Source organism: Xiphophorus couchianus, chromosome 21 (genome assembly GCF_001444195.1).
Source record: "Xiphophorus couchianus chromosome 21, X_couchianus-1.0, whole genome shotgun sequence".
NCBI lineage: Eukaryota > Metazoa > Chordata > Actinopteri > Cyprinodontiformes > Poeciliidae > Xiphophorus > Xiphophorus couchianus.
The window spans coordinates 15,482,457-15,500,150 of NC_040248.1; the positions used below are offsets into that span (position 1 = coordinate 15,482,457).

Consider the following 17,694-nt stretch of genomic DNA (forward strand, 5'->3'; position numbering starts at 1 on the left):
CCTCTGTCATTGTATAAGGACTTTAGTGAGGGCTTGATCTTTTAATTCAGACATTATCATGCCAAAAAAAAAGATCAGTTTAAATTTGTGAAAAAGAGTTGCTGATGCCCACAAAACAGTAGAACAAACAGTGTCGAAAACATTTTCCAAGGGTGAAGAACACACTTGAAAGTAGTATCAAAACATTTACAACAAGCCTGGAAGGAACCTATTTTTTCCATGTTGAAAGATGATGAGAAACCTTGGATCCACTCCTTATTTTAATGTAACTAACAGAATCCTTGTGTTCCTTACAAAAAAAAAAGCAGACTTGTAGCACATGCTTAAAGTTCACTCGGTTCATTTTGATGCCAATTTTTATAGTCGAACAGACCATAGCTCTGCACACTTTATCCGCAAAAACCTCCTGCATGTGTTTGGCAGGTTGAGTTTCCCAGCAAAAACTGTCAAAAAGTGACATGGGTGTCAGAATGTAGACTTTGCCAGCCGAAAAATCGTTGAAACTTGCAGTTACTCATTTTACTTGGGAGTGGGCTTGATTCTATGGTCAGTTTTTAATTATTTTCTAATAAAGTCATTTGCCATCAGGATTATTTCCAAAGCTCTCAGAGGAGTGAAGTGCACAAGACCATGTTCTACAATTCAGACAGGCAAGGAAATTACTTTTGAAGTCTGTTTAACTGAGATGGAAACGAGTAGCAGTAATGAAGGTAGAAGTAAGCGAACAAATGTGTGAGTAAGTGAGACAGCTGTTCGAGGCAGTAGCTGTGGGCCTGAGCAAACAAAGTGATGGAAAGTGAGACTCCACAAAGCTACCTATCCAGGAAGATAGCTCGGAGTGAAGACCATACGTCAATTGGTCCTAATTGAGTGTCTTTCCTTCCTTCCCCACTTGCAACTGACACGTCGCCCCCAGGTCCATTGGGAGAACACTGACTTCACGTCATGTAGAAAACGAGAGCGATGAATGATAACGGGAGCAGAGGACGGAGCTTGTCATCCCTCCTTCCCTGGCTTCTCACCCACAGCCCTCATGACTCACTGCGGGGCTGAGTTTCTCCAACTTTTGAGGTACTGAAGTCACCAACACTTAAAGACTGCAAATCCATGCCGGTTGAAGGAAAGTGCGGCAAACTGCTGACAACTAAACTGAGATCAAATTCTTGAACTGGTGTTGGAAAAACTCAGGCAAGGAGGAGTAATTTGGTGCTACTGCTCTGCTGTGAAGCCAGACTGCTAATTCGACACACTTGGCAGTGTGGGTACTAGCAACGAGGGAAAACCAGACGCAAATGTTTAGGTAATTTAAAAATACTTCTCACCACCAATGCATTTGCATTGCTAGTTATTTATTTCTGCTTTCAGTCTAGGGGGCAATTTTCAATCAGAAGACATGAGCAGCAATACTTATTTTTAGGATGGGTACAGTTCACCTTGTCAAACAAAAAGCCAGAATGCTTATGTTTTGGGAACTTACTGCTTTTCCTTCAGCAGGCACAGGTAAGATGGTCAATCTTATTGACCTAAATCCAACAAGAAATCTGCAGCAATATATTGACAGAGCCTCTACATCCAAGCTGACTGAAGTTGATCTGTTAACCAAAAAATGAACAAATATTCCAATATGTAAAGCTGAGGTTTATCCCAAACAATCTGCAAGTCTAATTCCAGCAAAAGATGACTGTACAAAATGTAAGCTCAGGAACTCATATGCACAACATACTTCAAATTTAGATTTTTAAAGCATTCCCACATAACATCTCCATACAAAAACATTGCATTTAATGAATGTGATGGTCTAAACTGTATAAAGAAAATGTCCATCGATATTTATAATTTAACAAGAGACTATGAAAGCAAAGGTTAAATATATTGCAGACCAGGAGTTGCATTACTTATGAAGTACAATTGTTGATTTTGTGCAATGTATCTTTGAGTTGCAAACTAAATGATACATATATTTTTTGAGTTCTTGTTTTTAGATAAGTTCAAAAGTTTAGAGAGACATTTTTAAAGAAGCAGATGGATCAGCCATCCATCATGTATATAGAGAATGTAGTACAAAATTATCAATTTGTGTTTAATCTTGTGTTGGTTTAACTCATGAGTTTAACAAATACAAACTTATTTGAACAAACACTCACCTTGTCCTAGTTTGTCTCCTCTGAATGGCAGCAAAAGGGAAGCACAGGCTCCAGGTGCTCTTGGAGCAAACTACTTAGATTAGAAGGGGTAACTCTGAAGGGAGTAATGTTAAACTTGAGTTAGTCTTTTGATTATGCTTAGATTTGCTTAGTTGTAATTATTTGTTTTAATGTGAAGATTTGTTGTGCACCAATTATTGTTTTTGGTGTTAGATTTGTTTGATTTTGTTTTTATTTTTTGTTAGTTTTCTGACTACCCCTTCTGATGGTTCCTTCCTGTAAATCACTTAGGTATAAAAGACAGTTGGTTTCCGTAGTGTGTCGAGGGTCGCAGTCCTGCAGTTTTTAGATGTGCCACAGGTACAAAACACTGGAATGAAATGACTTAATTTCCCTCCTCCTTGTGTAGATCAGTTTTCCAGAGCCTTAATGACCTAATTATTCTGTTCAGGTGTGGTGCAGCAGAGGCACATCTAAACGTTGCAGGACTGCGGCCCTCGAGGACTGGAGTTTGAGACCCCTGGTGTAATGTGTTGGTGAACACATGATGTGCACTACATAAATAATTTGACCTCAAACTTGACTTTATTGTGTTGCCTCTACCAGTCAAAACTAACACAGGAATTCAAAACAAAAATTTAACAGTCTGTCTTACAACTAGTGATGGTGAGATGAAGCCTCATGAGGCATTGAACCACTTGAGCCAACTGGTTCGAGAAAGGGTTCATTTCTTGAGGCTTCATGTGCACATGAAACCACCTACTGGCCAGGTGTATAATCACAGCCAGCTGTATCTTAACACGTGTGATGCATTGAATTTTTGTCTATTATGGCTCTTGGGAATGACTTCACAAAAGGTGTAGGACGAAATCATTTGTCTACATAAATTATGTATACACATATGTGTATAATAAAATATTGTTTGAATGTATTCTCTGTGTGTAATTATTCCCAAAATAGTAGTGTCATGTGATATGGCATGTTGTGTAATAAAGTTTTTCTGTGACTCTAGAAAAATGGCCTGGGCTTAATCAGGCAGAGGACAGTGAAAGTGCTTGTGGAACTAGGGAGGGGGCAGTGAATAGGCTAATGCTTGTGTAACTTGGATGATTTCATGCATTTTTATTAAGAAACAACAATTTCTCCACAGTTTTTGGTTTCAAACGATTTCTCTTTTTTGACACTACATGGATGAGGTGTTATTATTGTACCCCAACTCCTTGGAGCACAATAAACACCTCACCTTTACAGAAAATAAGAAACAGTGAAAAATACAGTTCCTCATAAGCAAACATAAAGCATCTGCAAATGTTCAGTTCACCTTACCTTGTTAGGGCTTATCAAATCAAAATGTTCCCACATAGGGGAAATCCTCCTCTTTCTCGCCAACTCCATCCTACTCCTATCCTGTCCTCGCGCTCCTAAATCTCCTATCTATCTATCTATCTATCTATCTATCTGTCTGTCTGTCTGTCTGTCTATCTATCTCCTAAACTCTCCAAACACCAAACTAACTGTCTCAAACTAAATAACCACTATCCAAACTCTGCTATCCAAACTATCAAAACTCTATCCACTCTCTCAACTGACCTCAACTCGCCTACAACAACCCACATATTGAATGGAGCCTGTGGGGTTTCTAAAGCTGTCAAACCCCACGCCAAACTCTGAGCCACTTCCCGAAGCAGTCACGTGGTACAGCCAGGCAGCGAGGCTTCGGACGTCATCGTTTTCGGCTCCTCCCCTAAATGAAGCAAGCCTCGATACGCGCTTTACGGAAACGCCCCCTCCGTTACTCGACACACGCCTCGCACATCACGTAACATCCCTACTTACAACCAGTACTGAAAGTCCAATAAATAAAGTCCAATAATCCAATCTCTCACTACAATCATGTCGCCGTTTTTCACTTTGTCTTTACGTGGCATTTCAAGCTGTTGCTGTTGGTAGCTTAGTAACATATTTTTTAAATCAAAGATTTTTATTTATTTTATGTCACAAACATGCATTCAGCACACTTGCTGTTGAACTTGGCTAGACTAAGAATGTAGCCAAGTTGTGAAATAAATAATCCACACAGATATTTTTTAGCTTAAAATGTGTATGAAATTGATATCAACTGAATCTCAAAGCTGCAACTGTTGGAAGGCCTTAAATGAACATTTTAGCTGTATGAAATAACTGAAATCCATTGCAGGGGGGAAAAAAATAGGTGCAGGAAGGGTATCATCTTTTCCATTCACTTAAAAGTGAGCTTTCCCAAAGCTTGGAGGGTTGATTTAAACTGAATGTGTTAGCTGATCGCTTCAGGGAAAATTTCACAAGGAATTTAAACTATGGGTTGTAAACCTGAGAAAAGAAACACGGTAAGCACCAAGGCATTTTCTAAAGAAGCCCAAAGACAGCCTATTACATTATAACTCCAAGATCAAACCGCCACACATTTCCATCATTTTGCATCTGTGGAATAAAAGCGGTGGAATGCAAGTGCTGAGTAGTGAATACATATCAAAAAACAGATTTTGTCAGGCCATTTGGGCAATGAGAAGCAGGTGGAGTGTAAGAGGAAGGTCGAAGAGGTGTGTGCGCATACACACCGACATTCACCCCTACATGCACGCACACAAAGCGCTTTGTTCCCCGGGGTAGACCATGGAGCCGTCAGAACCACTCTGATTTTGAATTAACTCTGATTGGCTGTCATTGCACTCCCTTCTACACAGCTGAGACCACTCAAAACTGCACACACGCACACACAATCATATATGCACACAAACACATACACCTATATGGTCTAGGCATCACGTTTCACTAAACCGCTGAGTTCTCTAAGCTGAAACTAGGCCTGTTTAGTACATGTGGGTACCTCTGTGTATATGCCTGCACAGAAGGGATGTATGCAATCTAAATAATTTCAAAGAAAGTGGACATAGATATTCTTCTCTGCTTTTTTTACCTTCAGAATAATTATAAAAATAAATAAATTATATTAAAACACAGAAGATTTAATAAAACAGTCAGGTCTGTATTTAACCCTTTAATTTCTTTATATGTTCCTTGTCCTTGCACTATTGCAGTCTGACACTTTCTGACTTATGAAGTGCTTTCTAGACCATTTTAGTCAATAAACCAACAACAAAATAAATGGGAAGTTGTATAAATTCGTCCAATGAGGATTACAGATTGAGTTTGAGATTAACTGCAACTAACTTCACCTGTCTCATTTTCAATCTAAACTTCTTAAATAACTAATCATTTAAGACTTATTCATGAAAATCTCTTTCTAGTTTTATGCGTTTTTCTCTAGATATGTGTATTGTATAAAATAAGCAGGTAGATTCCCCTCATATCGCCCTACCATGTTGTCTGGATGTTGTATTACTGGTTATACTTTAGTACCATCTAGTGGTAAAAACTGCATCTGCACTCATAACAGTGTTCTTTTGTGGTCTAATCTTAATGTAAGTAAATGTATTTGTTCTCCTATTTAGCTCAAAATAACATCCACTATGTTTGGAGGCTAATTCCTCTGTGCAGACTTTATGTGCAAACAAAAGGGACCCATTGTCCTTCATCAAAACTGACAGCACAGGTAAACATTAGACTTTATTGAACTTAACATCATGTTATAATACTATACCCTCATCAAAACCATACCTGGAGTGTTGTTTTCATTCTTTCATGCATGTTTGAGAAATCTTTGAATCTTCCGTGGCAATGTTTTGGATTGCCAAAACATCGGGTCTCACCAAGCGCTGCCAGTTCTGTGCAGCTCCCTAATATTCTGGGCTTCTGCCTCAGAGGGCATCAACTCCCCCCCAATCCAAACACACCTTCTCCATTTAGCTGCTCCAGACTAGTGGTTTCAGTAGTTAGCAAACACCTGGTGGAACTGCGAATCTGCAGAGCTTATTATGATCTATTTCACAGTCCAATGCTCTGAAGAACTTTTGTAAATGTTGTTGTGATGAAGGGCTGATGGCGGAGTGTCCGAAAGAACAAGGATTTCTTAATGAGACTGAGGCCCAATTTCAAGGATTGGGCCAAGGATTGGGCAAAACCTGGTTTTGCTATATATATAGCAAAACCAGGTTCAGATGTTTTCTTGCTCTTAGTTGGAAAACTTGTCATTGTTTTTAATTAAGCTCATCAAATCTTTTCTGTAAATGCAGTATTTACAGATTTTTATAATATCTTAATGTAACATAGTTACTTGATTGTGCTATAAAATGGCACTAAGTGCCTGAAGAATACCTAATACTGTCCCTTTAAATCTCTGTAAGGAACTTAATAGTATATGATTGCCAGATCACAACTGTGAAACCGGAATATTAATGGAATCTTCCAATGTTTATGAAGACGTTTACTTTTCATAACCAAAAGTTGTTGTTTTATTTTTGCTTGAAGTCATCAACTTATGGGGATGGCAGATTAAAATTAACGTACATGACAAGATGAAGTAGAATGAAAGTTGAAATTTATTTACTGAATTAGTCTATTTTGTGATTCAGTATCTGACTCTTTTGGAGATAACATGACATTTGATAATAATAATAATAATAATAATAATAATAATAATAATAATAATAAATTTAAAAAATATATTTTAAAGTGCTTTTATAAGTACTCAAAGATGTTTTACAAAAGTCCAACAATGTAAAATCAAACAATGTAACACTACACTTCAAAACACGCAAAAAGGGCAGATTTAAACAACAAAAGCAATTTTAAACAGGTGGGTTTTGAGTTCTTTCTTAACAGTGGGGAGATCAGAGCACATACAGAGCAATTGAGGCTAAAGGTCCAGAAGGTGGCAGCAGAATAGCCTCTCTCAGGTGAGCACAGTTTCAGAGCTGATAACTCCCAAATAAAAGGATAACTTTTGTTTGATACTTATCAGTAGAGGATGCAAAATCCTCTACTGGAAAGCACATATAAGATCAGGAATTTTAACTTTTTGAAACTTTGATGAAATAATTAATAAATACATAAATAGAAACATGAGCACATGAGCTTTCTTTGTTTCCGCATTGTGTCTGTTTACCACAAAAAGGTTTCTTGTATGGCGGAAACAGAAACGCTGCAATTTCCCACAAACTACTTGGCAAAGTGTCTCTGCTAATCTTGTTTCTACATGCCACTTGTCACACGTTCTGCAGCTGAACAGCCACCGCTGTAGTACTAACACAACAAAATTCAGGGTTAGTTCACATGTTTTTAAGCCTTGTTGACTTTGGAACTCTCTTGTAGGATGCTAAATTTAATTCTATCTTCTTTTACATTGCAAAAAAAATATTGTTTGATAAGCTGACCTTTTTTTTTTGCAAATGAATACCTGAGAAGATATAGTTGCATAACTCTGTTTGTAAACAAGAATCTTTGGCATTTCATAACATTAAACCTGAGGTTCTTTTGGGTGAGGAAATGTTTGAAACCTTTCTGCTCTTCTTTTTCTCCACAAAAATGTATTGTTTTTTACTGGTTGTTTGCATGCTGTGACAACACCCTGTTGTCAGGTTTATTTGGGGGGTTTTTCCGCCTGGGTCCAGTGTTCATATTGTGTTTGACGGCACTCCCCTTACCGATTCTGTGATTGGCCAGCCTTCTGGTAAAAGGGAAGTCTGCGGTGCTGGTTACTTATCAGTGACATTCCAGTTCCGAAAGTTGCTCTAAGAGGAAATACACTCATTTCTGTTCTATTCAGCGTGAGCCAGTCCTTTGCTGGTGGTGTTTAACGGGCGTACCTTTTTGAGACAGAGCAAAGACATAAACAGACTGGATCACATGGACAGCTCCTCGCCACAGGTAGCAGAACAGACAGAAATTCATCAAGTTGAAAATGTCTGGCAGATTTCTTTCTATGAAGGCTTCCTGACGGCGTTTTGAGTTTGGCCTGCTGAGGACTCGGCACCATCAAATACATGCCTGTAGAGGGCACAATCTGACAAAATATAGTTTCTTTAAGGTTTGTCTTGGCATTATTTTGCTCCTGCATTGAATTAGTATTTTGAACTTTTATTCCTCGTGAAATTGTCTTAAGTAAGTAAGTCAAGCAAATATTCCTTTAAGACATTCTATTCCTGATTACAATTTTTGTTGAGAAAACACCTGAATGGAGTGAATACTGTACTTGTTTTATATACAATTAAATTCATGGTAATTATCACTAAATGTAATTGCTATTTGAATTGTAACTCATAAAAATGGCTTTGACCATTTTAAATTTGAAACCTTACACCTTATGATTATTACACACAGGTATGTAGCCAAACCTGATCTGCTGTGTCAAACAAGGAAGTTGATGAAAGAAAAAAACGAAAAACAGATCTGGTTACTCTTGTTTTTAGGTGAGGTTTGACTTGCAAAGGGAGAACTACAGGAAGAAGAGCTGTGAAAGGTCACTTCAGCATGCAAGCGCAAAACATCGGGGATTTTAAAAATGCTGAAAAAACTCGTGGCCTGCTTGACACTTTTTGCCTTCCTCAGCCTTGTGTTTTATTCTGTGATGTTATACTACAATCATAATGTTTACTATGGTATTCCTGCTGTTCACCGCTTTGCTGTAAATGGAGACCAGACATATTCCTGGAAGTTACAAGATAATTTAAAGTGGATTGAGGTCAGTCATAAAACCACAAGGATGCCAAGATCTCCAAACAAGACTTTGGATTTATGTCCAGAAATGCCACCAAGACTTGAGGGGCCTCTGAAGGTGGAGTTCAATACAAAACGGACATTAGAGAGCGTGAAAGCGGAGGCAAGTTATTCTCTTCAGATGGGAGGACGGTACAAGCCATCTGACTGTATCTCCCGACACAAGGTAGGAAAAAACGTACAACTCTTCTATTAAAAGCAAATAGCAAAATTGCTACGATTATGTCTTATGTCACAAAACATAAACTTTTTAGTCATGAAAGACTGAATTAATTCAGAATGCAAAAAAAAAAACTATTTAGGCAAATCATTTTTGAAAAATTATACAAAATGTTACACAAAATGGACAACAGTGAAAATTCTACTGAAATGTATGAGTTAAAAATCTGGTCCTATTTAGCCTTACATTAGGGAGTTTGATAGGTTATTCAATTTCCCAGCACAAGCTGCCTGTTTGTTTGGTGTATTGAATTTCTGTACTTTCTACTATTTTTCAGTACACAGAGGCTGGTAAAGGTGCAGTATAAAAGTATAAAATGCAAATAAAAACATGAAAGACTGTGAAATGTGAAAAAAGTAAGGTGTATGAACAGTTTAACACTTTGTATTTGCAAGCAAAAGGTAAAGAAGATGAAAAGAAAAACTAGAAGCAAAACAAGCTCACTTTTATTGTTGAAGTTATTTTATGATTATTCCAACACTCCACAAAATAGTGGAGAAATGGACTTCCTAGGTGCTTAAGTAGAAGCTAACTCGGCTTCTCCTCTTGTTTCTTGACCACAATTCTAAAAATAATGTCTACCCACCATAGATTCTCATCTAAAAGGCCTCTTCAGTTCCAAAGTAAATTTTTCAACATGGTTGAGAAATAGACTTATAAGGCATTAACAAAAAAAAAACCTTGGACAAATGAAATGTTATTACAGGATTCTACAACTAAAAGAAAAAATTCTAAATTAATGTTAATTATCTAAGAAGAATTTACATGATTCTTTTGAAAAACAACACCTGAACAATACTGATTGAGTCCTGGGAGTTTATAATGAACACGGTGTCAAACCTGAAGTGCTAAACAGGAGTTGGAACCTTTTTTACTATCAATTTAGTAAAATTGATAGTAAATTTTACTAAATTTACTATCAAGTTTAGTCAAACTTTGTCAAATTTGACTAAAAAATTTTATCAAATTTTGGGTTGGGTCATATTTGTAACCCAACCCACATCTGGGAATCTTACCATTTGTAACCGTATTGCAATAGTAAGGAAGAAAATCAAAAAAATCTACATTTTGTCATGACAGTCATGAGTATATGTGTAAAGTAATTTCACACATGATTTTGTTTTTTTTTTTTCAGGTGGCAGTTATCATCCCATTCCGAAATCGACATGAGCACCTGGTGCATTGGCTTTATTACATGCATCCTATCTTGATCCGACAGCAGCTGGACTACGGCGTGTACATCCTCAACCAGGATGGGGAAGGAATCTTCAACCGAGCTAAACTGATGAATGTTGGATTTGTAGAAGCACAGAAGGAATACGATTATGACTGCTTTGTCTTCTCTGATGTTGACCTGGTGCCTCTTGATGACCGTAACATCTACAGATGCTATGACAATCCCAGACATTTGGCTGTGGCCATGGACAAGTTTAACTTTCATCTACCCTACAAGACCTACTTTGGTGGGGTCTCCTCACTGTCGAAGCAACAGTTCTCTAAAATAAATGGCTGTCCAAACAGTTACTGGGGCTGGGGCGGCGAGGACGACGACATTTACAGGCGCATCATCTTCCGTGGAATGTCCATTTCTCGACCAGATGGAGTGACTGGAAAGTACAGGATGGTCAGGCATCAAAGAGACAAGCACAATGAGCCTAATCCAGAGAATCCTGGAAAACTTAGTAGAACAAAGGAGACCATGGATAACGATGGACTAAATACCCTCAGCTACACAGTCAAGGAGATCTCAAAGGATTTATATTTTACTTTTATTACTGTGGACATTCATGCTCCAGCAAGTTGATGGAAATTGTAAAATATGGGTGAAAGACAGAGTGTAGTTTCAGGTTCACTGGTGATCTGTAAAACATGGTAAAACATTTGTGAAGCTGATGTGTGTGATGGAACTGAAATAACTGAATGGCTGGCAGTTTTGGTGAAGGGGTATTTATGAAAAGCATCTCTGTGTGAATGTCTCCAGGTTAGCCATAAAGGGAGCATGGTATTTGTGGCTAGAATTGTGAAAATTATGATAGCCATCAGATTAAGCAGAACTTTTTTTATCCATAAAAATGTTAGGAGTTGCATGTTAAAAGAAGCCTAAACATTTACGGTTTGTAGTTGTCTGACAAGTTCGTCAGTTCCTATCTGACCAGTTCCACCAGTACCAAATAGCTTAGATACCTCTGTGACTTGCAAAACTAATACACTTTTGAAACCAATGATGTCTGTTGTGTAGTTATATGCAGTCTGCAAATTGCAGTCTCTTTCTCCCCCCCTCCCCGATACATTTGTTATTTGCACTTAATTGTCTCAATTTACATGACAAATATAAATTCATATTTAATAAAGGCTCTTTCTATGTGTTCTCATTTTGCAGTTTAGTGGTTGAGAATTAAATAAGGTTTGGAGATGGTCTTTCGATAGATCATTAATTCTTTGTGTAAGTTACAATTACTGCCTAGAGCAATACATTTCTGGAAATTCCTTTGGAATCTGTTACACGTACCTATTCTGACCAGATGACTTGAATTAGAAATGTATATTACATGTTTTTAGCAGCACACCAGCAAGAAAAAAAAGCTTTAGCTTGTTTCTATTGACAGACAGGACTATTACTTCAAGCTGACAATGTATGCCTAGCAGGCTGTAGTATGTGCCACTCTGGGGGACATGAAATCTCTATAATAAAGATAGAAGATCTGTATAACTTTATTGAACGCCATATCAAAAGCTCTAAGCTAGCCCGTATATCATCTTGACTCCACTTTAAAAACTAACATTAGTTCAGCTCATTATAAAGTAAAATTCCACTGTCAGTTTTTTGTTTTGCTATTTCTTTGTCAATCACTATTTAAATGAGTGAAATGTTCCTATTGCTAAGTGCAGCTAGCATGCTCATAAGATACCCATTTTATGTGATCTTATCAACATTGTTCAACTGTCATATTTACAAGTACTCTGTGCAACTGTGGAAACACCCATGAACGGATTAGATTTTTACGTGCCAAAACCAGCAGACCCAGCAAAGCAAGTTCCCAGAAACATTGAGAGGCAAAGGGACTTACAATAAGTCCAGTAGAACCAGTTAATGGAATGACCCATCCATATGCAGGATCCAAAGCAGGTAACTAATTATAGCATAAAGTACAACATAAGCAAATGTCTGTTATGTAGCTATATGTAGGTTACAAACTTAACCTGCACATAGCTCTGTTTCCACACCTTGTAGACTGCTTACAGTGCATTGCACTGGATTTTATGTCTTTCAGATGATACCTGTGGTTATCTGCCACATAACTAGCTGAAATGATACCAACAGAACATGATAATTAAGGTGGGGAAATGTCCGCATTGATCTAAAATGATCATAATAATTATAAAACAAAAATACATTTAAATGCAGCGTTACTAGTTTTATAAAGGGTCACTCCCCTCATTGCTTTGTAATGCACTTAAGCATGAACAAAAATATGTGTTATGTGAAAGTGCAAGTCACATGCAAATTTCCCACCTGGCTGAGAGCTTTTACATCCTGTATTTCGCAAATACCATTGGTGTTTTAGTAATGGGTTTCAGCACTGTTATTGTTTTCACAGTTAGGCAGAAGCTAGTTACATTTTCAAAACAATGATTTGGAAAGGTCTTCTCTCTGCCTAAATCTGTTATTTTGTACTTATTTGTTTTTGATTGTTTGATTTTTACTTTTAATTGAGTATAAATGGGTTAAAGTAGAGCTACTCTTAGTTTATTCCAATTTTGGATTTTCTACAAACCTCTGATTGTTGTGAAACAATAGGTTTGGTATGATAATGAGTAAATATTAACAAGCACCAAAGAAAATTATTATCAAATTTCTGTTAATGATTTATGAATAGATTTATGAATAGATAGGTGAATCCTATCTATTCATAAATAGATAGGATTTATGAATACCTATCGATTCATAAATCTATGACACAACATCAGAGACCTTTCAGTCTCTGTGAATGTTTTATGAATACCTATGTAATCATAAATCTATTCTTCTGCAAGAAGAGTCTGTTCGAGGATTCTTCTGCAAAAAGAATAGACTTATGAATCCGTAACATATCATTGTACATCATTTGTAACCTGGTCAGTACCAGCTGATTTCCATTGGTTTAATTATCCTGTTTATCCCATGTATACCATATTTTAAATTAGCAGAAATAGAACAATAAAATAAAATACTGACATTTTCCTGCTGTAGTTAAAGTTGAAGATTTTGCCCAACAAGACTGTCTTTATGGCAAACACTTCTGAAATGTACAACTTTCTTTTGATTCCACTTAAAGAAAAGCTTCATACTGCCAGAGCAAGCTGGGTTTAGATCAAACACGTCATGTAAAAAAATTGCTAAAATTGCTGCTGTTGCTGTACCTCCTCAGGGATGCAACTTTGTCTTGCAGAACAGATCATATTGTTACTTTCTATCTGTTTTGGGTTTTTTTTTGTATATTTCTAAGTGAGTTTGTACAAAATTATATTACTGGAATGTTATTAGAATGTAAAGAGATTTAGCCATTCACTAACATTTAATTCCTCATTTGGGCTTCACCATCACATTTTAAAAAGCATTGATATCATAGTGCCTTTTTCTCAATAAAGCAAGTTCAACTTTAATCTGAGTTTTTACATCAAACATCTTTATATATTATTACAGGTGGAAATCCCAGGCATCAGAAACAAAGTCTTTTTAAACAACTTCCATTTACCCTGGTCACATACAATTAGAAATATTTATATACATAGGGCAAATAAGGAATAAAAAGTAAAAATCTAGGTTCTTGTTTTTACAAAAACTTATGTTGTGACTCATCTGTTGAAGGTTCAGATCTGATAGCATCATAACAAGACAATTGTTAAACATCTAGTTCCTAAGTTACCAAAGTATAAGTTATCTTAGCTTTCATCTTTTGACCTTTTTGGTCTCAGCGCTCATCTTGTGATTCATAATTTAATTTTGCTTTCCTGCTCACAGACTGAAATTTAATCCTATTGGACACTTTCTGCTTTATTCTTTGAGCAACATTTGAGTTTCTTACAATAAGTAAACACATGGTTGCTATATTCCTCACTCAGAGCCATGTGACTTTTAAATGACTCTTTCAAAAGACACTAAAATCATTGTTCAAAAACTAAAAAGTCCCATCAGTGAGGTAAAAACATAATCCAGCTTCATGTCCTGCAAATACAATCTACTCTCCCTGTTTATTTCTAGAATACCAGTTGCGTTTGATCACTGAATCAAAAACATATTTACTGTCAAGTTATCCACAAGAGGGAAGACTGATACAAACACATGTTAACAGGAATGCCTAGGACTGAGAAGTTAACTAAGAGAAAGAAATACTTACAGAAAGAGAAACAAAATGGTGACAGACAGTGAAATCGATAAAATCTGACATGAGCGCGAGAAGTCAAGTTGGAGTTAAGAAAACTGTATTGATCCTTCTTTTTTATCAGTCTAGTTTATTTTATGTTTTTTTTTTGTTGACTGTTTTTTTTCACTCTGAGTCTCAAGAGTGATTATTTTATGTGTTTACACAGACAAAACCAGGTGGATTTATTCTTAGCACAGTTGAATATGTATGTCGCCATGTGATTTGGAGTCAGTGGGTTTTTTGCATGAGTGCTTTTCTGCACCAGTTCGACTCCTATTTCATTCTGTGTTAAGAACCCCACCCCCATTCCGTCACCCCCTTTTTCTTCCGCCCACCATTCCCGTCCCCATCTTCCTATCCTCCTTCCTGCCCAGCCCCCTCTTCCTATTGGTTGACCTACTGGAGTTGCTATGGGAACGACTGCCAAGAGGCTGCCATGCAGAGTGTGGGGTGCTGCTTTCAAATGGTGCTCCATCATGCCCTAACAGCCACATATTTATTGAGGTCAGGAAACCCTACCTACCACAATGACATCAGTTTCAAAAGACGTGAAGATTACTATCACTTCTCTTGTGTGCTCACATGAAATCCACCTGCATCAGTACTCTGGTTTATTTTTCTGAAATTTAGCACAAGTGTAATATAATTTAAAAGTTTGTCTCATTATATCTTCTGTTTTTGTATTATAAACAAAAACCCACCCTTTCTAGTTAAGATGCAAGTCACATTAGCAGAAAAAACTTTAAAATTTTTCTTCCAAACTTGACCAATAACCACTGTTGCATTCATTTTTGACAACCCCTGTGAATTAAATCCATCTTCAATTAAATCCATCCAACTTTCACACTATTTCATGTTTACATTCATTAGACGCTGCTGATCTCCTCTGTTAGCTTTTCTGAGGACAGCTTTTCAGACGATTTTTGATGGAAAGTTGAGTGGAAGGAAAATGTACACTAGCAATTGGGTTTAATCTCATATTCAATAGATGAATATGAGTGAAATGTGCAAGACATTGTTGTGGAACTTTTCCTTTAACAAAGAGTGAGGCAAACTTGTTTCGTTTTAGATCAGCCAGCTTCATGCCAAACCGCCAACCCACATATGAAGCTTTGGTTTGAGCTGCAACCTCAGGCAAAGTCCATCCAGGATATATGAGCACAAAAGTCTTTCCCAGGCTTCCGCAGGGTTTGTTAGTGAATGAGGAGGCTGGGCCAAACCAGAGTATTTGTTAAATGCTCCTTCCAGGCAGTGAAGGAAATCTTCAGTTGCTTTCTCAGGGCGTTGCTTTATTGTCTGCAGGATGGTGTTATCAGTGCGCTGTGGAAAATGTTTTTGTAGGCCTTTGCACAGCACCTCTATGGCCAGGTGATAAGGGGCGTTGGGGTCGATGCTGGAACTCTCATTTTTGTAGTCCACATTTCTGAGATGGACATCAGGATCAGGGAGATATTCAGTCAGGCAGGCAAGATCGCTGGGTTTGATTTTTGCAGCCATGCATCATATTTCAGCCCAGTGGGAAGCATTTCATTGCACAGGGCCTTCAGTGGCAATCTTGACACCATCTTCTCTCAGCTCAGGAAGGAGGGAGGCTGCTGATGTTATGTCAGCACAAGGGGCGATGAACTAACATTGCTCCTGCTTCCGCGCCTGCCACTTTCTTCATAGGGCAAATGTAAGTGTCTTCATGTGTTTTGGATCTGGTGTGGGTCTATACAGGGTCTATAAGGGGTTTGGCTGAGCATCCATGTTTCTGCTCTCTGCTGGGAGTGGACGTAGACTGCTGGAGGGTCTTGAATCGGGCTGATGACAAAGCTTTGCTGCTTCTCTCCATCGGAGGAGGGGGTGCTGTCTTTCCAGGGTCTTGTGGGCCTGCTCTTCAGACCGGGGGATGGGAGTCCAAATCCAGATCTGCCTGGAGAGCCTGGATCTCCACTTAGGAAGTAGAAAAAAGGGGTGAGGTGAAAAGGGCACCCGCATTGTCAGTACGGCCCGCTACTGCCCTACTAAAATCTTGTCCCCCTAGCAAGCTGTAGTGTGTCGGAGCCTCTCCCAGCAGACATGAAAAGAAAAAAAAACAACAAACCAAATTGAAACAGTCCTCACCTGATAAAGTTATTAAGGCTCTTATGGATCCGGTGGGTCAGCAGTCGCAGGGACGAGACCTCGGACTCCCCTTGTTCAATTTGGAGGTGAACTGAAGACAAACTCCTCTGATTGGCCAATGCATCCAATGTCTCGTCGCCCTCGACCTCTCCAACTCGCCGGATCCTATTAGTGACGCCAAATTGTTGTGGAAATTTTCCTTTAACAAAGAGTGAGGCAAAACTGTTTCAAGAACCTGAGAAAGAATATATTCTCAATTGGTATTTATTCAAAGGCTTTACAGCATTCCAAGTCTCTGCTCACTGAACGCAATCAGGAGAAAGAACCTCGAGCAGAACACAGCTTACAGATTTATAGGGAGAGGTTCATTCCGATCACATAGCTTGATTTGCAGAAAAGACAGCAGATAGCAAGCACACGTCTTTGTTCACTAGGAGCCATGAGAGATAAAACAATCCAATGACTTTATTGCAATGTTAAGGCCAATGATTTCGTTATACGCTAAGGCCAGAGAAACTCCTTCAGAAGTCTTTTTCATGAGCTCATGCATCACACAAGAATCATAATACTGCTATACATAGATTCAGTTAATAATCATGGTAATCTTAAATTTTCCCACTACAACATTCAAATATTTGGCGGAAAGAGCATGGTATTGTGTTAAATTTAAAAACTTGCATGACCTAAACCTCATTTAGAAGCTATGGTATACTGTACTTTCAAGAAGAAGATACTTGACTGGCATTTCTATATTAAAAATACTTTTCATTTGTCTTACGTAATATTCAAATTTTCTGAGAAGTAGAAAATTCTGTTTTCAGTGATGAATTGGTTGACGGAAATTAATTAGTTTCATCAGGTGTACCGGAATTCATTTAACAGTATACAGATTTTAACCAAGATAGTAAAGTGTATGAGAAATGAACCATGTAATTACTTTGAGCAACATTAAATTATACACATGACTACGTATAGGAGCACAGAGGCTCCACGCATGTTCTGTGCCCGTCAACGCAGGACTGTCTCCGTCAATAACAGACTCAAAACTGAAACCTAATATGCATCTCTTCAAGTAACTTGTGTATCTCTTGGTTTCAGGCACTCCCAAGTAGGGTTGACTGGTGCTGCAGCGTGATCAGGTTACCACAACACACAAATGTGGAGG

At 37.8% G+C, this 17,694-nt stretch overlaps 1 protein-coding gene across 1 annotated transcript; it reads left to right on the forward strand.

Annotated features, from left to right (window-relative positions):
* Positions 1-7,775: 7,775 nt before the first annotated feature.
* On the forward strand, positions 7,776-13,662 carry LOC114137012 (beta-1,4-galactosyltransferase 1-like). Its single transcript, XM_028005490.1, has 3 exons — positions 7,776-8,109; positions 8,492-8,964; positions 10,154-13,662. The coding sequence occupies exons 2-3, from the start codon at positions 8,584-8,586 to the stop codon at positions 10,820-10,822; spliced, it is 1,050 nt and encodes a 349-aa protein (XP_027861291.1). The 5' UTR covers positions 7,776-8,109; positions 8,492-8,583; the 3' UTR covers positions 10,823-13,662.
* The last annotated feature ends 4,032 nt before the right edge of the window (positions 13,663-17,694 follow it).

Excerpts from the sequence above, each read along its gene's own strand:
- LOC114137012 (XM_028005490.1), top strand. The coding sequence starts at position 8,584 with ATGCTGAAAAAACTCGTGGCCTGCTTGACACTTTTTGCCTTCCTCAGC. Across the intron at positions 8,965-10,153 it reads ACTGTATCTCCCGACACAAG|GTGGCAGTTATCATCCCATT; the intron begins GTAGGAAAAAAC and ends TTTTTTTTTCAG.